The following is a 23642-nucleotide window of genomic DNA, read 5'->3' as shown; positions in this document are numbered from 1 at the left end:
ACAAAAAAATATAGTGCTTGGATAAAATCATAATTTTTTAGCAAGATGAGCCCTGGGGCGGCCTTCTGGGCAGGAGCACAGGCGGCAACTGTTCATCGGCCGCCCGTTAAATCCCCCACTGGTACAGCCCCGACCTCTACAATTTCTCTGAATCCAGAAAGATCTATTTCAATTTCACGCGAGACGTACGTTCATTGTCCAGCTCTCGTAATATGCAAAACACGCGCACCTCTCGGATCCGTAAACACGATAAACCCAGAAAAAGGTCCACGCCGCGTTTAGCGCGTGTTCCCACCGCGTAGCACCCGTGAATGCATCAGCAAACATGAAAGTTAAACGTGTCTACGCTCAATTCCGCGTCGAATGTACGTAAATTACGAGAAGGGAATCTCTCTTCCTGCCCGTCGCGTCGTTTACGCTCGCTTCCCCTTTTCAGAATTCGTCGAGGAATTCTAAAATCTCGAAACGTTTTCGCACGTAATTCCGCCTGTGCCTCGCGCTCTTGAACACGCGTGTTCGGCCAAAAAGAACGGAGGAATAAATTGTGACGTTCAACATCAACACTTCCCACGCGTAAACCCCATCGCGAGGATGTCGGTTTATCCGCCGAAAGTTGCGTCGATGGAGAGAGTGCAGGCTGGTTACGTTCAACGTGTTGCTATATTGCAATGCACAAAGCACCGTTGAACTTTAATTTAAAACGAGAGAATTTCAATTCTAACACTTTTAAACCTTCCTACCATTAATTACCCTGTAACCTCATCCCGAAAGTATTGCGTTAATTAAATGCATGTGGGCAAAAAGAAACAATCGCTCAATATTATACACGGCGAAACAGGAGAACAGTTCGTTCGCATGTGGGTCAGTCCAACAATTCTCCCTCATCGCACTTTACTATCAAACTTCGCCCTCTTCACAACCAACCGGTTAACCAGTTTTTGAGCGGCCAGAAAAATGGATCAGAACTTTCTGAAGAAGAATTCTCCCTTCATTCCACGCTGCGCATTGTGTCCATTCTTCATCTGATTTATTACAAGCTAGAACTTTCGATACATTGTCAACAAATACATTTTCCCCTTGCTCGTTCATCGGTGTGACGCGTTGTTAGAAAACCAGAGGCGACAAAACGAAGGGAAATGAGAGATTTCCCTCGCGCGAGTCCATCCATCCTAATTCACCGTGCGTCCCCTAAAAATCTGAACTCCCCCCGTGTCTCCCGCGGCGTAAACTTTACAGCGCAGTCTCTCCCCTTCCCGACGTCGCGATTAAATTCCCCCGGCGGTGTCCGCGACGACCGGAAGCCGCTGAAAGTCGTCACGGGCGTCGTTGAGCATCGCCGTCGCCCGTTCGCGAAACGACGGCGAACGGTGAACGCTGGAAAAAAACGCGCAGCAGGTTTTACGAGCCTGCCACCCGTGGGACCTCGAATCGCTACACTCTTGAACCGTCTCTCCTTCGTTTCATTTCGGCCCGCTCTAACGCGACAGCGAGTCCTCCGCGCCTCGCGTAAAACTCGCGGTAAAAGTCGCGTGTCGCCCTCGCGATTTCCCTAGATCGTTTCGCGGTAACGATCCACATCGAGAACCGCTGGGCGCGGGCTAGATCTGCGCGCTCGAGTTTTACGGTGATGTTTTTATCGGCAATCAGTTAGCGCTTTCATCTTTTATCGATGCTGCGACATCGCTGGCGTAAAGTTCGGACGCCGGAGGAGGCTTGTCCCCTCCTTTATGGCGGGAGACAACGCGAGGGAGGATGAACAACGATATGGTGTATCTTTAATGGGGCTAAGGTTGCACAGAAGTTGTAGAGTGATTGTACTGGTCGAAAGGGGGATGATGGTTCGCGGAAGACTAGACTGAAGTGGAGGAATAGATTGTCTCTGTTCGGATGTTCTTCTTTAGAGAATCGGGGTTGAAGAATTGAGATACCTACTTGATTGGGCGGCTCGACAAAACTGAGTGGTATTGAATAGCTCGTGGCTAGTTCAAGGCTTCTTGATGAAATCTGGCTCGCCTTAGATTTCTCGAAAGCTGCAACTTACTATTACTCCAAGCGATTCGGAGTATTTTAACGAATCGGACGTATCTGCGGGGACGTTTGCCATAAAGAAGAATTGCACCCAAGGGATGAATAAAAATAGGATCTACCCGATAGATCGCCGCAGCAGATTAGGAAAAATTCAGGCTGCTCAGTTTAACCTGCATGTATCACCGTAGGTACACCCTTATCGCATTTTCAATACACAAATCAGAATTTATGAATTCGATACGAACTGCAGTAGAGAGCTCTCTGTAGGCAGCAATACCATCCCTGAAGATGACCACGGTATACCTTCGCTGTCGCATTGTGTATGCATGTATCGTATTGGAGACCTGTCCGTATTCACATATAAAAATATACCCAGGGCAAGCCACTGTAGCTTAATACTTTGCATAATTCGATATTACAAAATAATGTCTCCGGTCCGACCCGGGGCGCCGAATGCCTAACCGTAATTCTTAAATACCAGGATCTTCCACGAGACGCCGTCACTCCGAATCGCTAAGAAATCCATTTAACAATATTACATAAACCGCCCCCGAATCCACCAAAGAGATTCTCGTTCTCTCAACATGCAAAACACCTAAAAACAAATTCATACCGTCGTCTGCAGGAGACGCGCGCAACTCGCGTTCCGCCGTCTGACACACATCCGCGATCAGATTTCAGCATAATCCAGGCGCGCAGGTCTATCGAAAGAGCCACGGCAGGGAAAATTCGACGAGCAGCAAGACCGTTCCCCGTAAGACAAACCATGTATCTCTCGCTGTGTCTCGCACGCGAAACTATTCTCGCATGTGCATATAAAAATACCTTTGATAGGAGCACCCTTCTCCCTACCCTCGCCAGCCCCGACAGATAAGGCGAACAGGGTCATATCCGGCGTATAGGAAATCGTGGGCGACGTATATATACGTCCGTACGGTCGCGTACATTTCCCACGGATATTTCGCTGTTTCGCGGTGATTGCATTGCGCCAGCGACGAGCATAAAACTTAGGTTCGCGGGAGGCCCTACGGCCTCCGACATCCTTCCCCCATTCCTTACTGCTGTGTGCGCGCACTGGATCTCGCTAGCGAATTAGGATGTCGCCGTGGCATCGAAATAACGTTTGTCTCCGGGCGCGCGTATTTTCAGGAATTCCTTTTGCCGCATCGCGAATACCGAATGAGAATGCGGGCCGAACTTTGGGGAGCACGGGAGAAATTTTGGCAACTCGATTCCTCTGATACACGGCCTCCAAACGGCGGAATTCTGAACGAACTCGGATATATGTACGTGCGCCTAGGCGAGGGGTGGATGGAAAGGGGGAAGATGCAAGTGGGACGGGAGGCGGTTCACTGTTCGATTGGCTGCAATTTTTCGAGTTGGATTTTATGATGTTTGGGGAAATTCGGCAGGTCGATTCTCCTCGTGTACAGCCTCGAAAGCACGGCATTTGGAGTGATACCAAACGTGCGTGCATCGAAGCGTGAACGTTAAGGGGACCTTCCGGTCTAAAAGTTGATTTTTTTTTTATTTCATTTTTCGAATGATCAACTTTTTAGGAATACGTGTTTAAAAGGATTTGTTGAAATTCGTAAAATTCCCCAAGTTATAGGCATTCGAGTAGCGGCAAATGCATGGGTAACAACCGGCCACTAGGCGCCCACGTAAAACTTTAAACGCATTTTTCTCGAAACGGTGCTCTCAAAACGGTGGGACCTGTATTTCCAAAATTTATTATCCGATTCGACTGGAACTTTTTTTATTTCGAAGAATATAGTTCTGGCTAGGGGAAATACCAGAAAATAATACAAAACATTGAAAATTTATAATTTTCAAAGCCGTTGAAAGGATGAAAAATATAGGGAATAATTGATTTCAAACTTGAAATGTCGTCATTTTCTAAATAATGTAATTTTTCCTAGCCCCACCCCTAGCCAGAAGTATATTCTTCAAAATAAAAGAAGTTTCAGCCGAATCGGATAATAACTTTTGGAGATACAGTTCCCACCGATTTGGATCAATTTTTTGACGCATTGACTTTGACGACTCCGCAGTGCCGTCTGCGATGATTAGTTATAAAACAAAAAATATATTTCTATAATTTAAGACATCTTTAATACAATGCAAAAAGTTCCATTAAATTATATACAGTAGTTTTCTTTGAATTAATTCCTGAATATCATCTTTAAGAAGGTCCCCTTAAGCAAATGTTACGACCACGGAGACGCCAGATTTAATTGAACCGCGTGAGACGGTATTTTATTTGTAATTAGTCGCTTTTAAATCTGCCCGTGGCCCGGTTCCGATCATATGTCGTTGCGATTCACGTCGCAGCGTTTCAAAAGCAAACCTTTGTGTTTTGGTACACGAAAGCATCATTATGCGGGATGTAGAAAACAGAGGAAGAGGATATTTCGCAATCTCCGCTTTCCATGCTCAGCCAATTCGAACCACTGTTTGCCACAATATTTGTGCACTTAACTAATTACAACTAAAACAGATACCAGCGGGAGGTTAGGAAGTGCGCTATGTTTAGGAAAAGAATATTGTTGACTGTAATTTATGACATTTCCCTAGAACTGTATCAGACATCGGGCCGCGCGCTCATTATCGTCGCGCAATACCGTTGAGACACTTCGTTAGAGCATAAATAATCGATCAACGAAGAAGATAATCACGTGGACCCCCGATTGAATTTTCCACGATGAGTGAACAATTCAACTCGATCTCGATCGATCAGCGCGGGATATCCGCGGCCGCGTAAGTGGCCGAATTAATAAATAATCATTAGCAGTCGCATTGTAGATTATTTCACGTCGCTCCCCTTTCAATAGTCGCTCGCCCCTCGTTCCTTTTTATTCGTTATCCCCACTCGTCGGCTTTCAATTGAATGCATTCACGCAGAACGAAATCAATGCTAAAAAATTAAAGCTCGAGTGGAGTATCCATTGAGCGCCGCTCTTTCAGCAGGAATTTTTACTACGCAAAGATTCAATGACGTACATTCAAATGCGTTTCATCAAACGTTTGCGAGGCGAGAACCGTCCATTAAGAAATTCACTGCAATGAATCGTGACAACGAATATTTTAAATACATAGAACGAAGCTGGTGCACGTGGAAATTGCTTTCCTTTCTACAAGTGCAGCCCCAGCGCTCAAAGTGGAATAAGTGGATTTTGCAACAAAATTCCATACGCTGTACATACATATTCGTACGCGTGCAGAATCACTATCTTTATCTAGTTTCTATGTAACCCTATGTCTCCGTCGTAAAGGCAGCCATGCATTTCTCCTAATTCACAGAGAAGAACGATTCTTTGCATATCAAGACCAGCGTAGAGACGAAACGACGAACCCATTGCCAGCTCGCAAGGGGATTAAAGGGGTGCCTCCTGTGGCAGCAACGAAAGAGAAAAGAAATTGGCTCGCCACAAAGAAAGCAGAAGAAAAGTGGGGCGAGGGGAGGCGTCGAAAGGTCTCCGACGGAAGACCGTGCGTGCTCTGACAATGAACATTCCTATCTCACCCCTGGTGGCACGACGCGGGGCGTCGCTCAGCCGCCTCTAGTGGCGCCTCTCGAGGAACAGAAGGGTGAAAACCGTCGACGAAGCACTCGCCGGTCTATCGCGCTCCCAGCTAATTGTCTAATTGCGTTTAACGGGTGTTCGATTTCAAAGGTGACTGCCACACGGCTGGCGGCTGCTGGCACCGGCAAAGCAGGAGGCTCGGAAATCTCCCCTCGCGAAAATGCCGGTCGTTTGGCCCGCGAAGTGGGAACGTCCTCGGTATTACCTGCAACCGATGCTAATACTCCTCAAGGCGCTCCTGAAAGACGCAGGAACGCTGCACGCTGCAATAAGTGGATCTTCCCGGTGTTACGTTGCTTAATGCTCGCAGCCCCGCCACCTTTACGGCCTCAAATAATCGTTTCGAGGCGTAAAAGTTTACGGAGCCTGTGTCGCGAAGGAACTCGTTTCTGGAGGAACATTCCGCCTCTGTTTCTCCGGGCTTTTCGTGGAGGAACGAGGCTCGATGACTGAGGCCTGACGAGTGGTTTATCGATTCTCAGCATTTTTTGGCAAACCTGAATAGGCTGGGGAGCAGAGGAAGATTGAAAGATTCAAGTGGCGCTTGTTCGAGGCTCCGCGGCTGATTCCACTGTGCCAAGCAGCGCGTACATCGCGCGCACAGTGGAAAAGGTCAACGATAAAAGCGGGATTGGAGATAGCAGCGAGCGTTCGTTATACTAAGCCCAATCAAATAGATTTCATTAAAAATTCATTTTTACCGAGTGGCAAGAACCATCGTAGAAGCAGAAACTTTTGGCTGCCCGAGGTCGCTGAGCACATCTACCCCTTCCCTTTCACACCGTCCATTATGTATAATTACTCGAACCAGGAGGCTTATTACAACCAAGGTCGTCTTGCCCCCTTCATTTGCCTTCATTAAAAGCCAACGTCACGATATCAAAAGTACCGTCCTCCGCCCGTGTTCATCATTCCTCCTCTCGGTCCCAATTACCAGTTCAATCTCTGAAATGACGAAGAAAGAGGGGAGAGAGAGGGGCGGAAATCACGACACACACACAGCAAGATACGGACTCGGAGCGAGGAGACGCCAAGAAACATTAAAGAAGATAAACGGCCGTGGAACTCGGTCTCATTCATAATTCATGCCGCTAATTTCTCACTGTGCCGCGCGGGGCTACGTTATTGCATTATCTGGAAAATCCTTGAATAATTCTCGTCCGCCTCCTGCCACGAAACTTGGCCGGTTTTATATCTGGGAAAGTGGGGAGGGGCGCCACCACCCCCCGCCTATTCGTCGAGGACGCCGGCGACGGTACTTCTGGTTGCGATTATTTCACTTTCCAAATTTTCATCAACCGCGTCCGACCGGTTAATTACATTTCACGGCGGGCGGCCGCGTGGGCACTTCGAAAAGAGGGCCCGGCGGGCGTGATGGCCACAGAGGGACGCATTTGACGGTTACATCTGCAATTTAATAATGTCACGAATCACACGGAGTAATTGGAATTTGTCGGTGGATATGGACGACCACTCTCCCGTGTATCTATTGCTTGAGGCTGCCGAATGGAAACCGTGTCCCTTTGAAATATCGGCGCCCTTGCGTCAGCTGGACCCTGATGCAGCTGCAGTGGCGAAACGTCGAAACAATATTCCTAAAAGACACAGTATACAGTCGGAAGTTTCAAGTAGCAGCGACCTGGACCGTGAAAGTCCAGCGCGTCCGACCCTTCGTTTGTGTGATAATTCAAAGGGAGCCTGAGTATGGGAAGGAAATATGCTCCATTTCCCGCGCTATTCGAAAGAGAGTAACTTTTAAGGAAGAATCTTAGCTCCTCGAAGCAATCTGCTTTCCGCGGCGCAATAGTGGTCGATAGAAGTCGATAGAAGTCCCCCCGTCGTCGTAAGTCGCGCGGGACGTAATCGGGGATCGTTGTGTCTCACGAAACTTTCACAATTTTGAGGAAGAGGTGTGACTGACGTGCAATAACTTGCCGCTGCCACGGGCAAACATCGGTTCCGAGACGACTTTTCAAGCACCCCTCCGCGAAGTCGTCTTCTCCAGCATCGATTCCGCCTTCGACCGATCCGTCGTTTACAAATTAACCCCGCAGCGTGGCCATTTTTTCCTCCCTCTGCTCCGCCGAGGTAGCGAGCGTGTCTCGGTGGGAACAAGTTAAATTAACCCACGGGGGGGCATTTTTCCGTCTCCCCTTCTTCCCTTTCCCGCCGTTCTCCTTCTCGCCCAGCTTTTCCACGGTAAAACATCGAAAACGATTATTTAAATGCGCGCTGGTTTAATATCTACTCCCCGGCGTTTCATTAAAATATGGAACTCGAGCTTTTAACCAAGTAATCTGAGCCGCGGAACGCGATATTCGACGGACGTTATGTTTCAAATTTAAACGGGGTCGTACGCCACCCGTATTCGCACGCGACTACCCATGCTTTATGCTATTTACGGATGATCGATCAGCGAATGGGCCGTGATGGATTGCTTCTTGGGTGTTTGCAGTCTCTGCACTCGGCATAGGGAGTATAGAAGCACAAGTACACACACCTTCTACCCTTCAACGTCCTCGTTCGCCTCCAGTGGCCACGGAATTCGTTAATCGAAGTACAATTAACGCGGAAAGAGGCTAATGAAGCTCCCGTGCGAGATTGCAGGTGGAACAGAAGGCAGCCTGGAATAATCATAAATACAAGCTGTAATCCTGCGCTATCAGAAGGTTCGCGAACTCACGGCTCACGGTTTTATCGGCCCATAAAGCGCCGCGCTGCAGAATCATTCCGTATTTAGCGCACACTCGACCCCGTCTCGCTGTATCGTTCTGTCACGGGACGAAAATTTGTGTCCTACGTGGCTCGGCACACGTTTGTCCTTCCATGCTCGTTAGAGCCTTCATTAGACACCAAATTGGACCGGGTTGCTGAAGAGACGCAGCTAAAGCTTATCGTCGAGGGTGTGTGATCGAGCAAATGGGCAGACGCCGTACGAATTTCAACCCCGCAGTAATATATTTGAGAAGTGGTTTCGGGACAGGCTTATGAACTTGTCAACTTGCCCCGCGCTTCGTCTGAACAGTCAAGAGCAGCGTCAGGGCACGATCGTGTCAAGCAAAGAAACGCGCCCATTGTAAAAAGCTTCTCGATCCATAATTCCATTTCCTGGGCCCCGATTAAGGTTGACGCGCGAGGGAATCTCTCGAGGGCTCCGTTCCTCGGGCAGCATTCATCGTTCTGGCAGCATTAGCGGCGCGGAACAAAACCGATCACCGCGAGGACACGGGTCCCACTCGAGGCGTCCCTCGCCTCGATAACGAACGGGGACAGGTGGCGCGATCGACTGCAACAGCCGCGTTACGCTCGAGTGTCACCCACGTCTGGTTTTCCCAGCGATAAGCGGGCAGACACGATTATTGGAAACGAAGATGCCTCCTCGAAGATACCGATCTTGGATATTCAGTCGCGGGCCCTCCTCCATTAGCAATCGACTGGCGGAGATGGAATCGCTGAGATGACGGGGCGACAAGCGTGCTTAACGGGAAGGGGGGGCAGAGGGCACGAGGGACGGATGGCAGAGGTTTCTCGGTCTGCTGCTGTTGCTTTCAATAATTTGGGAGTCTAATGGTGCCATCCTGCTGTCGAGCATTTCGGTGGAAGCGCGCGGAAGAAAGATCGAACGATCGAAGATGCGGGCCTTGAGACGAAAACAGAGGGGCCAGGATGCACGAGGGAGAAGGAGAGAGAGAGAGAGAGAGAGAGAGAGAGACAGAGACAGATTGACACCTGCACGCGAGAACGGAGGCTGGATGCGGCGAGGACGAAAGCATCGGCGAGGAAGAGGAGTCGCCTGAATAATGCAGGCGGCTCGAGGATCCTGCTTAAAAGTCCGATCATCCGTTTTATTCCCAGCGTTTCGGAGCCCCCCACTTGTCGAAACCCGGTAAAAGAAAACACTCGGTGACATTAACGCCGATCGCGCGATGGCGAGCCCCGATTGGGGGCCAGCCATGAAAGAACGATCGAGCGCGTCAGCCTGCCAATAACTTTGGGTCCGGGAGCCTTGGAGCAGTCTTACTCGCGTCCTCTTGATATCTAATTCCTGGATCTTGGGAAGACACAGTTTTATTTAGTTCTACTATAAACATAGTAGACAAGATGTATTACAAGTTTTGCGTAACTTTAAGAACTTGCCCTATTTGGATGACAGAAAGGTGCGTTTCTGATGGCATGCCTCATCGTTCAGGATTCTTATCTAACCCTCTTTCAGACGGCTGTCAAATGAGTCACGATACACTCAAGCTTCTATGAAATTTACGATCCTCATTCACGCCTCAATATTCAGACTTCCATTGTTATTAAAATCGTCCCATTATAGCCGACGGCTGCGCCAATTTAAGTCCCCTCCCTCTCACGAAGGATCTCCCAGCAGCCTCTAAACGGTCGGAGCCAATGAGCCGTTATCTTATTTTTCGACACCCGAAACTCATAAGCGCTTCCGAATATCATTACGCGGATAACCGGCCTCTCAGACCATCGAGAACACTCTCTGTCCTCGGGAGAGGGCCAGGCACGAGATTCCACGTGATTTATTTCCGCGGCTTATTTCTTATCCCGCTCAAGACATCAGTCTTTTTAAGCCTATTACGCACCCCTTTTAACCTGACACCAAGAGGGCCCGAGAACGATGCTGCCTCGGGTCCTTCAGCTACGTGGCCGCTTTTGGTGAACTTACGTTATATATAAACTCCTATAATCCCTTGTTACCCTCGACATCGTTATTCTCCTGCTAAGAGGTCGCTGGAAATAGGTAGACCGGTGATATACTAGCGCCTACCGCGACCGTTTCGCCGTTGCTCTCTTCGTTTTTAGCGGCGCTAAGTGTATATCCTCGAGGTGAATCCAATTTGCCGTTTGGATACGGTGCGAATCAATCATACTCAAGTCGAAGATGGGATATTTACGTAGGTACGGTAGAGTTTCGGTCCCCTTGATTGCCTTCTAAATCTTCCCCGCTAATTTTAGACAATCTTTTGGAAGGAACGTGCTGTGTTTACCTCGCTCTAAATTTATTCCCCGCTCGCGATAAATTAGGGCAGAGTACCTCCCTTATCGTATTTCGTGTTTATGAACTGCATGGTAGTTTGGTGTAGCGGAGAGGTGCTATAAAATGGACAGGTCTTAAATAGGACAAATCGAATTGCCAAAATTCTAAACGCATTGCACATGCAAGTTATTTTCCTGTTTGTGACAACACTACTGCTCAGCCATTCGACGTAAACTTCACTGCGGCCTCACTTGCAACAGAGTAGTAATCAGCGGTTGATATATTTCGGCAGTAAAAGTAAAATTTTCGTTGATTTTCTGTGTCGTTTTCTGAGATCAAGATATATACAAAGTGTTAAACTGTTATGTCATTAAAGTAGCCTGTATTCAACTGAAACGAAAATACTTAATAGGTAAGCTTAATTGATTGTTTTCTTTGTGTTGAGGTTATTTTATATTAAACTCACTTATGGTCTTAAAAGGGACAGCATAACAAGTCTTAAATGGGACGACCCTTTAATGGCTGTCTTTCTCATACACATGTACTGCCGGATACTATATGTATTTTACTTTCCTGTAAAGTGATTAGTGTATCATCTGATACATAGATGACATTGTTTTAAATTATCAATTATTAGTTGATGGCGTCTTGTTTCAAATTGAAGGATTAGTGAAGTGACTATTCAAAGCGACAAAATATTGATGATTTATAGTACAAAGAGTTAATTTTTTCACAGATTCCATTGTTTTGTATCGTTAAGATTTACAATTATAATTGTAATACTTAATAAGTATATTTTTATTAACGTGTCCCTTTCATGACTTACACTGTCCCGTTTAAAACCAACTAGTCGTAAAAGAGACATTTCCCACTTATTTGAAAATCGAAGATTTTGTTATTTTCCATTACAATTGATGAGTTTGTAATATACTTTTATTGAAGGGGAATAAACACGTTTTCTATTGATGTACTTGTTTTTTTATATACCTATAATGATATTGTCAGAAATGGACGCTAAACAAAAGTGTCCCTTTTATAGCACCTCTCCCCTAATAACTGTTAAAAATCAACTACACAGTACGGCTCCAAGAGTTCATTGAAGCCCAGGAACTGAAATCTGAAGTCTTGCAAAGCAAGGACTATGGAAGTCGTGATTTTGCGAGGTGCAAACGCGACGAAACGCTCCGACACCCTTGGTGCGAGAAGAAGTCGCTGAAGGGGTGGGTTCATTATCCAATGTTCCGCGCGCTGTGTCCGCGTCAGAGGGTAGCAAGCAGCTCGAAGAAATCAAGGGTCGCGGAGACCGGGGAGGATCGACGAGAGAGGAAGCAAAAGAAAACACAAGGAGGAGGTCGGGTTAGGTCTGGTTTAGGTCTGAGGGCGAAGGGAAGCGGTAAGACGCTTCCCCCGAAGCGTTTATGCCGGTATTTTCTGGTTTTTCGCGCGTCGCCGCGCGCAAAGAAGCTTAGAGCGTCGGGGTACTCGCGCGGATGAAAAAGGGAGAGAAGGGACACGGGATCGCGCGCGAGAGGTCGTGGATTTTCAACCGGGGGAGCGTGATTTCGAAAGCTATCGCGGCCACGGTAATTGTAAAATGTATCTATCGCGGCCGCGAGCCCGTGTTTGTTCGCGCCGCGATAATCTGACGATAGCAGGCGGTGGGATTTCTAGCTGGCCGACCGGCTGGAGCGCGAGGGCAAATATTTGAGGCGCAACGCGCTTTAACTCGTTATTTGTACGGTTGCTTTTTTCGCCAGCGCGTGTCTGACGGGCCGAAAATGCGAGAGAAAGGGGGAAAACTAGAGTGTACTTTAAACGAGAGCGTTGGAACCGCGCGAGACCTTGCTAGTAAATGGCATTGAAGATGCCAGACGGGACTTTGAACGCGTAGCACGCTTAACGCTAGAATTATCAATAATACAATACACGTGTGAAAAAAAAACGTATTATAGGGTAAGTGTGGGTATTACTGCGGACTTTTAAGATAGATTAACTTTAGAACGTTCGATAAAGCGCTCCAATGAATGAAAATCCCTGCTCCTTTTTTAAAAGAAAGTTGGGACCCTAATAATTTTATAAGAAAATATGTGAAGGCGGGGTAATAGGCATAGTTAATTAAAAATACAGAGATTGAAATATCAATGTCATTGCAGGAGTTACTGCAGACATGCATGCATTACTGCGTACCAGTTACTAATGAAATACCAATTACTGCGCGTGCGTTACTACGCGAAATATTAGTATAAGAAAGCCTATTGACGTTTCTGTTATTTTTTTATACTTCTTTCACTTTTATCTTTTCTTGGCATCTTTATAGAGTTGTAATCGGCTCACTTTGGACGTTAGATTGACGTACGGTCGGAGAAAAATTTAGGTTACGCAGTCGTCAGTCCGCAGTAATACGTGCACATGGTGTAAAGTACTGCACCTAATACTGCGGTGAGATGTAAAAATTAAAACTTAAATGTAGATGACTGATTTACTGGTTTTCTGAAAAAATAACTCTTACTCTATCGAGTAATAACGCTGCATTACATTTATTACTGTTAATATAAAAAATATAAATGTTTTGCAAGTAGGTGTTCATGACCGCCATATCGGGAATCGACCGAAGTTTCGCCTTGACGAATTTCAAACTACGATAAAAGAATTAATAATAATTTTGCTGTACATATTTATTAATAATTATCTGTAACAGAGTTTAAAATAATTTTATCAAAAGTTTCCAAGAGATTATGTACTTTCCAACATTAAATGTCTTAGAATATCCGCAGTAATCGAGGCATCCGCAGTAATACCCACACTTACCCTAATTGTTAAACATCACTTCGACAATTTTCGGAGTCGAGTTTATACGTTTCACCTGGTAGAGATCGATCGAAACAATTTCTCCCGAACCTCTCTGCTACTTCTACGCGACTTCTAACGATTTACTTGCATATGGAGAGGGCGATTCGAAAGAGATCTCTGAAAACTTACTACGGTGTGTATCTGCAATTCAAAAGCAAGGGAGAAGGGTCTTAATATATTTGCAGCCTCGCGCATTACCGAAACGAAAACGGGCGGAGCGGGTGGTGCGCGAAGGGATAGAAAGGACGTCGTGGAAAGACACAAGGGGGTTCCTTAGAGGGTGCCAATGGAACTACGGTTTGGTTGGCGGTGGAGTTTGAATAATGCAGACTTGCAAGGCCTGCTTAAAACTGATCGGTCCCACCTCCCTCACCCCACGTCGCACCCCTTCACGGTTCCCTTTAGAATCCTACTTCCAGTTCGTCTAAGAGCACGAACTAAGATTGATTTTAGATTGGGTGGGAATCGGGAATAGCTGGTCCGTTACTCTCTGGCTACACACTTTCCTCCCTGTCCCACTTCTCCCCCACGCTCAACCCCTTCTTTCCGCTTCCTCCCACGCTTTTATCTCCCCTCTGCTTGATTTTATTAAAGTCCCCGCAAGCGGTGTGAACTTGTATGCATTGTAAATTGGCGGAATGCCGCGGAAGAAGCTGCGAACGCGTGCAATCATTTTGTCCCGAGGAAATCGGGTGAAAACGAAGCTCCAGGAACAAGTGTTGACATTCGATACCGCTCGTGAATTTATAACACATCGGGATAACGATTCCGCTGGAATGTCAGTTCTGATTTGAGATAACCATTCTAGTGTATGTTAGTATCGATCGGGTTTAATGATAGGATCATGAAAACCATACTGCTTCAGCGACCTGTAACACGATATCTCCCGAGTTAAAGATGTAACGAAGTTACGCTTAAAATACATTTGGCATCGGCCGAATGCTTCATTCACAAGCATCCTGTGAAGGAGCTATCAATATCTCCTTGTGAATGAAACGCATTCGGTACGAACTACCTTTGGAAAGCACCTCGAACTTCGAAGTTCAGCGACAATTGGATTGCCGGTGAGCAATCATCGCAGGGGGCATCCTGGTTATGGTGATCACAGGGGAACACGGAGAAGCGTGTAACGAGGTTTCCCATATAAACGTCGACGGACACGGTCAACCATATTTAACACGCCGAACCTGGTGGCCACGCTCTCGCATGCATATGCAAAATCGTTGCGCGACAGCCGCGTAACTACACGTGTGCGATTGCACGCGACCGCGAAGGCTAGCATGCATAAGCACGCGGAATCGCCGGGACGGATGGAAAACTGTGACCACCGCGGAGATACACGCGCAATATGCAAAGAAGAGGGATGTTTACCTTCGACCGGGCCGACAACGCTTACTTCCGCTTGGAGGAAGTTACAAATTAATTATCGGATTACCGCTGGCTCGTTCCCCTTGGGCTTTGCCGCGCTTCAACCCTTTGCATACCAACGACCACTCAGAATCGCGGTCCGACTCGTGGCTCAGTTAAAACACAGGGATAAACATAGTGGTATGTAAATGTAAGAGGATACTAAGAGGAGCATCGTGTAATCGAGTTAATTTTCCTCTAAATCCGCAGAGTGTACCAGTGACATCCGTGTCTTCGAATAAAATACTCACACACGGCCCAGGTGTTTCTGAGGCTCTGATGGAATCGCGGGTGAAGTAGTGCGATCAATGTATGGTCAGACGTAGCCAGTTCACGCCGTGCACACGCAACTGTTTACGTCCGACCATTTATTCAGCGTTACTACTTGCCAATTTCACCACAATCTTCGCTGCGTACCATCGTTTTGTTATCAAGAAATGTGTCGCAAACGTAGCCATTGGGAATCATGTATTGCCTCGTTCAATCTCGACCCTGTCTCCGAGGACCCTAGCGGGAGAATCGATGACCCCGCTTATCAAACTCATCCGCAAAGAATGTACGAGCATCGCTGGACATTTTCCCGAAACGGATCTCCCGTCGTTAAATCTTCCTTCGTCCAGCGTCGATCCCGATCGACGATTTATGCGATCGCCCGGGCACAGCCGTGGGTCCGTAGCGAAAAGCGATTCTTATCGGGACACGCACACGTCGCGGGGGCTGCTGGTATCACCTCGAGCCGCGAATCTCTCGCAAATTGGCAGCGAAAGAGGACCGATCGGGAAGTGGGAGCAGGGAGGGGTAGAGCGGTGGGTAGAGACAGACAGGCAGATAGCCAGGGTGGCAGAGGGATGGAAATAGACGATGGGACAGGCCAATAGGCCGATAGGCGATCTCTCATTCCGCAATGCGGGCTTTCGCACCGCCCTATATACGTACGGCACTGTGCTAGTCACTTTGCCTCTCGCATCGCGCTCGTTCCTACCCCCTAGGAGCCGCTGATCGCCCAGACAAATCTCGTCGAAGCTTTCCACCTTCCGCTGCTCGGACGTCTAGCTCGCTCTGGGCCACTTTCGGATCGTACAGCGACGCTGTTATAGGTTCACCGTGCTGCTGGGACTCGTTACAGTTTCTGCTGAAATCAATGTGCAGTAGCTCCCTATACGCGACAGCCGGCTTGCAGGTGGATGTAATGGTAAATGGGGATGCTGGCTTCCCGGAGAATCCTTAACCCCCTTGACGATCATATTCGGTGTCTGACATGAGCGCGTCTGGTTACAAGAGTGCTCCCGTTGCCTCGCGCCCTCAGGAACGGGGAGGTTTATTTACCGCGCGGTCTTGGCTTCTAGAGCGCATCCCGCGTGATACTATCCCGGATATGGTGATTTCCATGAAAATGTACGGGCAAGTTTTTCAATTCAATACTCAGCTGTGTCTGTCGGGCAGCTGTCGTTCTCGTTTAGGCTCACTTGGGAAATCAATTAAAATAAAGAAGGGGGCGAAAGTAGAGCGGGACACTTCTTTAATCAGCGATTCAAACAACGGAAAAGCCCCGGGAACTTTTAACAAATGACCGCGCCGCGCGCTTGTTCCACAGTTTTTTAATGAACCAACTCTGGATGTTAACGCGCCACGTATACCGAGCCCGATGTCAACCCCGTTTGCCTCGTTGCTTCATAGAAAGTTTTGGGAGTCCGGTGACACGAGCTTTTCGCGAAATAACCGCCAGGGAAGATAAACGAGGCGGCCGTTTTCGGGAGCGTGTGCGTCGAACAGCTGCACCGGCACACTTCAACCCCAATTACTAGCCTGGCGCATTCGTCCGACCATCGAATATTAATTCTGTTGTTTAACCCACCGCTCTTCTTGAATCCGTTTAACCTAAAATCATGCCCATTTACATTTTGGCCACGAAATCTCTGGAAGCCTAATCTCTACGGAAATTCGCACGTAGAAGAGCTAGAGAGAGAATATAGAAGGGAAAAGGTAAAGTAGAGTAAAGAATTGGAAAGTTCTGGTCCCGAAAATAAATTTCACCAAGGGAGTTCATGAAAAGCACCAATGGCCATTAACGTTACGTGTCGAGGCATGTTTCCTCCCCTTCCCTCCTTTCTGATCACTTTTGCCCCCATTTATTCCTCACCCAACTTCCTTTTTTACAACTTCCCCTACTCGGTGCCTTTTTTTTCATAAATTTTTGGCTCGTCGTTTTGTTTCCCCTTGTCTTTTGTTACTCCCAGTCCCCTTTCTTTCGTAAGGTTTCCTCGTTCTCTCGGAATCTTCTTTCCCCTTCCGTATTCCAGAAGATCGATAGACGGGGTAAAAAGGATTAATTGTTAGCCTCCCCTTGCCTTTTCTTTCGGTGAAAAGTCGATACAACAGCTCATTATCAGGGGAGCCCGGCTGAAGAGGGCTAGGGAACTGGGTTGGGGAAGAAATTCCATATTTTATTCCACCCCTCCCCCCCCCCCCCTACCGGCACAGAGGACCAGCCCCCTCGAACGGCGAGATAGTGTTAACGATTCTGCGTGGATTTAGTGGATTGTAAATTTTAGTAGTCGTACAGGGGATAACCGTGTTCGGTAATTGGAGGCAGCTAGAGCTTCTTTGTCGGAGTATAGGGGCTAACGTAATTTCCGAGGAAACTATGCACCACACCAGCGTCGAGTTTTGAAACATTTAACGCCGGCGGTTGTAATCGAATTACCAGCGATAACGCGGGTAATGCACGGGAAGGTGCTTCGATTACGATACTTGCAAGTGTTGGGTAAAATTCTGCTCCTCTTTTTTTTCACGCGCTATCTCGCCGAGTCTTTGCTTCGTTCCGGAAAGTTGCGCATCGGATAGGCCGCCATTAAATATCGGCGAACCATCCGGCGCGAAACATAGTAACCCTTCGCCGCGCAAAATATAAAGCAGCAAACCTCATATCGCGATCCACCCCTGGAAGGGAAGCAATAAAAGGAAACTCTGCTTTTCTCTCGAACAACAATCGAGTTACCCAGGGAGGATCCATCAAGCGACGTATTAGTCCATGAAACCGCTTCATCAATCTTTCACTCTTGTTTCTATGGGGCGTTGAACGATCGTGAGCCATCATCGCGGCCGCCCCCAGTCGCGCGGTGAAATATCCAACGAGGAATTCAGCACGACGGGCCTCGAGCCGACTGGCAAAAGTGAATTTTCGAAATCCGCTCGGTTCGGCTGCGGACGTGCCGAGCATTCAGCGTATCTGCCGCAGGAGGGGGCGCCGAAATTTTTATCACGTCTCACGGCGAACTTATTGCTCGGGGAGGGATATCGATGTGCAACCCCTGCCCGCCCTCTGTACGAGATTTCTCCGTTCCCGTATCGCACAGGGACGCTAAATACGCTTTGATATATCGACGCTCTTACGGCGCTGCACCTTTATCCACGGCCCTCCCTCCCTTTCGCCAGAATATCCTTCGAACTTTTTTCGTGAATTAAAGGAAATTAGCTTCTTTCATACGTGAGTCATGTTTATGGGGGGGATTTCATCACTTTTTTCATAATTTCTGAATTTTTGTTGTGTTGATCTTATCAAGCTAATGTACCGCCGGTCACTCTCTAGGAAATTTCACCACAAAGAAAACGTATATATGCGAGGAAAGAAATTTATTACTTAATAAATTATAAATAAATTAACAATATTAAGTTAATAAACTTTTCCGCCTTAACGGCTTTCCTCCTGACCGCCACGGCCCCGACCACGACCACGGCCTCGGCCACGATACTTACTGTGCGTGGATATTAACGTATGCGAATTTTACATGTTCGTTTACGTTAAACTCTGATATGTTTCTTTTCTTAAATAAGTTTATTAAATATTTTCTAATTAATCCTACCTTTAACCTTGAAGGGTGAATTAGCTTCCAGACGCGACCGCGTCTGTTGATCTTTCTCTCTTCACTCATATTTCGAGTGATCCTTGCTTGACGGTTTCCAATGAAAAATGTCGCAGTTGGTCCATGAAAGGATTAAGGTCGCTTGACATTACTTCATTAAGTCGCTTCGGCGGAAACGGTCCAACGATCGTGAATACAAAAGTTCCCGCTACAAGGATAAATTGTCCAACAATTTTCGCGGGGGAGGAGTCGATGTTCAATTACCTATCGAATAATTCTCCGTTATTCGGTGTTTTAACAAATTCATTCGCCAGCGACAGACTCTCCGATTTCGTTAAAAATAGCGTCGGCGCGGGGGAGGCCGGCGACGCTCCGCAAATACAATCTCTGATTAATTCAACGCGTGGAATAATTGAATGTCGAATTTTTGCGTCGCCAGTGATGCGCCGCCGTGTTTTATTCAGCGGTCGTGTCGGTACGGGGACAGAGCGTTTTATTTGTACGATTTAATCGCTCTGACAAATCGTTTTCTGGTTACAGAACATCGCCTGGGGCGAGTGGTCACCATGGTCCAAGTGGTCCAGCTGCACTAAGTAAGTACATCATAGATTAAATAATTACTCCATTCGCGAATCTGAAGTTTCAGATTGGAGAACAATCTCGTGGGGATAACTTTCGTCGCGTGAATCGCACATTCGAGTGGCAAATTCTCCCAGCGATAAGTCATTAGTAATTGACCGTAGCGGGGACTATTCTTTTTATACTCAGTGAGTCGCGAAACCATTAATGAGTGGCGTTTCGCGGTTCGAGGCTCGCGAGCCCCAGTGGGACATATCGCTGCGGCCAATATCGAAGTCGCGGCGTCGACACACCGGCAGAATGTTAAACGTTTCAGAACTCATTTCGTGTAGGGGCGAGTTCCGTTGGCGGGCAGCTCGTTTTTCAGTCGACCAGAAACGGCGCAGACTGCGCCAGCAAATAATTTACGACGCTTTACCATCGGTGAACTGCACTCGCCTCCCCCGGAGAAGCTTATTGTATGATGTACGGGGCCGTACATTCGACCCTCCCAGCCACCGGAAGTCTGCTAAATCTTCCTTCCCCAGGCCCGATACAATTATTAAAATTTTTTCCCCGCACAGTGCCGCGCCGGCCTGCCGCCGATTTACGATCCGCGTAGCTTTCAAAATTTCGCGAATCAACGGTCGAAATGTCCGCCACCACGGCGAACGTGAATTATACGGGTACTAACTGGGGATCGGGAATCCCGATTCCAGAAAGCAGAGTAAACAAGCATGAAATCTAGGCTTCTCAGATGTTTGCTTGCTTAAATAAGCCGTTAATTTTGAAAGTGGCGTAAGTCCATTTATGTTCGAATCGAGATATTGAAGGGTTTGCGTTGGATTAAATTTTAAAATATGGGTAACAGATAACAAAGTAGTATAATGTTTTTGGGTTTCCAAGGGTGTCAAATTTATCATCCCAATTAGCATAATTAACATGATTTAAGAAATAATATGTTTGATGGCTATGAATGGACTTACGCCACTTTCAAAATAAACTTTTTCATCACTTCATTAACCAGCACATTTTCGTTTTACAAAACATTAATGATTTTAAATATATTAGTAACAATATGCTTCAGAATGAAAAGATCATGTAAAAATGTAACTATTAAGATAGCCAGCTCGATTTTTTTGGAAAATGGCAGATTTGTCGTAGAATTGAATAAACCTGCTGGAATTTAGAAGCGACGTTTATTCGAGGTACGAGAGTATTTAGGAATGACATCAGAAGGAGGGGCGATGCCTACTTAGATTGCAAGCCACCGTGGTTGTAATTTCGTATTAAAAGTTATCGGATATTGTCGTTAGGAAAATTTAATCTCGTGATCGACTGGGGGACGTGCGCCGACCAATCCCGTGGAATTTCATTCCGGTAACATCGGTGGAAGTTCCGGGAAACGAGGTCCCTCCGAGAGCAGTTTCTACAAACGCTCCGTTGTCGCGAAATCTGGATCCCCTTCGTTTGCCCGACCCTCTTCGTTATGCATGTTCCCCCGGTGTTCCGGTTGCTTTTAAATTCTAAAGCGTGCGTCTGAAACAAATTTTACGCCGGTGACGTCGCGACTGCGAGCCAGGGAGTGGCGTGTGCCGGAACTGTATGCGAGTGCCACTTAAACTCTCGAAGCGCGAGTCGCTTGGCGATCAGTAAAGGCCGCGGGACGCGTAACTCCCCCTCGCAGCCTCCAATTTCTCTTGTTACATTCCCGGAATTCCCAGCGCCATTAGAATGAGACCTTTGCCGGTGGAAGGTGAACTCTCACTGCGCAAGCCCCGCGTTCACGGAAGTTGGCGTCAGAAATCTCGTTCATGGTCCATGTGCAATATTGTTTTTTTAATTACGCCCGTGCCCTACTTCGCAGGAGCTGCAGCGGCGGGATCTCCAGGCAGCAGAGGCGATGCAGGAGGAAACCCTGCAAGGGCAGACCGTGGAGCACCAAGTACAAGATCTGCAATCCCGAGGTGAGTTGCTTTTTAACGACTTTCAGCAGAGAAGTATCGAAAACTTCCAGGGATTTCTCTTACTCCGCAGCAACTTCCTTGCTGCTGCAATTTACTTGACTCAAGGCTCTGCTTAGGGTATTATCGTGCTCAGCCCTCGGAAAAGAATGATTACGAGGTGCTGTGACGTGGGAGTACACGTTAAGCTGCGAGCGTTGCTTAAACTCGATTACGCCGCCACAAGCAACGCCCTTATCGATATAATTCTATTCACGGGCTGGCTGGAAGACAGGGAACGGTCTATAGGAAACAGCAACGAGAGATAGAACTGTGCTAGCGCGAGGTAGTTCCGCCGTGTTACCCGCTATCCTTTATCACGAATGAAGCGTGCGGCAAGCAAGTTGTCACGCGAAGAGGAACGGGACACGGCGAAGCCGCCCTTTCTCCCTCACCCCCGCCGGTGGCGCTGTACATCCGCGCGATTATGACGGCACCCCTGGTTGGAGTAACTAGGATATTTGCGGCTCGCGACAAACAACGAAAGGATGCTAACTCTGCCGTTTAGCTGGCAACTTTTGAGTTGCCGTCGCGATCCCGGGCCTCGGGAAGACGCCGACTATCTCCTTATCCTCCTGCTCTATTTCGCCGACCCTTCCACGACCGAAATAGGGAGTGTCCGATAAAATCAAGCGAATTTGCCGATTATGCAAAGCGTTTGCGCGAACAGTATTTCTTTTGCTCGTGGAGCAGAATGGTAGTTTGGTAGGACGCCAAGGAGGACATCCTGTTTGGTGGAAGTCGCGAGGGTCTGGCGATTTAGAGGGATACAGGGGCAGTTTTCGGCGAAGTCGTTGGCAATTGAAGCTGCGATGCCCAACGGGGACACGCCACTTAAGAAATTATACACGATGCGCGCGGTACAAGCGCAGGGCCGCGTGGCCTGTGATCGCCGAGGGGGCGGTCGGTTTGCACGCCAAAGAACACCGCCGGTCAACACGGTAATTAATTATTCCCGACCGTTATCACGGCCGCGGCGACACGACGGTCAGAAATTACGCGTATTATCAATTCAAATTCGACGCGTGACGGTCAGCTGCGGCTGTCGCGTATGACCGTGTCCCGGAGCTTGCAAGTGCATCGAATACGTGCTCGCTCTGCGGCACCCGGCCATACCCCGGGGGATGTAGGGATGCAGGTGACCCGACCCACATACGGATCTGGGCCGAGTCCCGACCCCCACGGACACGTGGCCGTCCCCCCATTGATATCTGCCAACTCGATATCCACGCCTCCGTCGAATTTACCCTGAGCATTTTTGAAAGCCCCACCCGCCCCCTCTTGCCGCCACCGCGAACGACCGTATTGTTTCTACTGTGTACGCTCCCTACTGTCCATCGAATCTCCATTTCCTAAGGAAAAAAAAAGTCACCGACCGCAGAAAAGTTGCGCCTGCCTGCCGATCGTAAATTCCAGGCTGGAAATCGATGTCCTCCCGGCATCCCTTTGTGCAAAAGTATCCCCAGGCTCTTTGTCCCGGCGATATTTCTCCCTCTCGACCGTAGCCACCCCTTTGCAAGCGCCAATCTTTGCTATCCCCGGCTGATTAATTTTCATCTGGGTCGCCTTTTACTTTCGCTAGGGAATTTTCAAGCGCTGGGAGATTGTAACGGGGCGATACAGGTTTGATGAGTTTTTGGAGGTTAGTTGAGGCATTGAGAGCAACAACGGACTAACCTACATTTTTTTTGCGAAATTGAATTGGTAGCAGTAATTATTTTGTTGTAACTATAGTACAAACGTGACGCTTATAATAATAAGAAAAATACGAAATGAGCAGAAATGGGGACATGAGCAGAAATTGGGACATTCACCTTAGTCTCGCTACGTAGGAAGAAGAATAAATCAGCATTCGTTGTTGATGGTATTTAGATTCTACTGTTTGTATTACATTTTATACGAGATTTCTTCGATCGCGCCATGAATATTGCGGAACGGAACGAGGTACTTCTAGCCGCGGAATACCGCGCAATGGAAATTATCACCGATTGATGGGTAATCAGTCGCTTCCCATGCACGTCACGATTCGATATTCATTCTTCCTCCTTGAAACGTCTGCACATTTCCACGACCAATCGTTGCGCAATCTTTTCGCCTTCAAATCCCCCAATAACAAGTTTCGAGGGTCTCCGGCATAAAAATTCACGATACTCTACTGTGGCAGAGATGCGAAGCATTATTTGCGATTCTAGATTAAAATCCACGAAGATGTAGGAAGAAAATAATTCAATACGAACCACGACTCTGGACTCTCCAATCGATTTCAAATTAATCACGAATACCTCGACCAGCTACCCCTTAAATTACCCAAACGTTAAGCTTCGATACCCGTGGAAGTAGGGGGACAGAGACATCG

At 47.6% G+C, this 23642-nt stretch overlaps 1 protein-coding gene across 3 annotated transcripts in view; it reads left to right on the top strand.

Moving 5' to 3' along the window:
- Positions 1-23642, top strand: part of Nolo (ADAMTS-like no long nerve cord) — a 176191-nt gene that overhangs the window by 92879 nt on the left and 59670 nt on the right. For all 3 annotated transcript variants that reach the window (XM_076812419.1, XM_076812420.1, XM_076812418.1), the window contains exons 3-4: positions 19266-19318; positions 21151-21250. In XM_076812419.1, coding sequence (XP_076668534.1) covers positions 19266-19318; positions 21151-21250 — 153 coding nt within the window. The remainder of the gene's footprint in view (positions 1-19265; positions 19319-21150; positions 21251-23642) is intronic.

The sequence above is a fragment of the Andrena cerasifolii genome, chromosome 5 (assembly GCF_050908995.1).
Source record: "Andrena cerasifolii isolate SP2316 chromosome 5, iyAndCera1_principal, whole genome shotgun sequence".
Taxonomy (NCBI): Eukaryota; Metazoa; Arthropoda; class Insecta; order Hymenoptera; family Andrenidae; genus Andrena; species Andrena cerasifolii.
The sequence above is the reverse complement of the archived record's forward strand: the minus strand, read 5'-3'. Positions and strand labels throughout refer to the sequence as shown.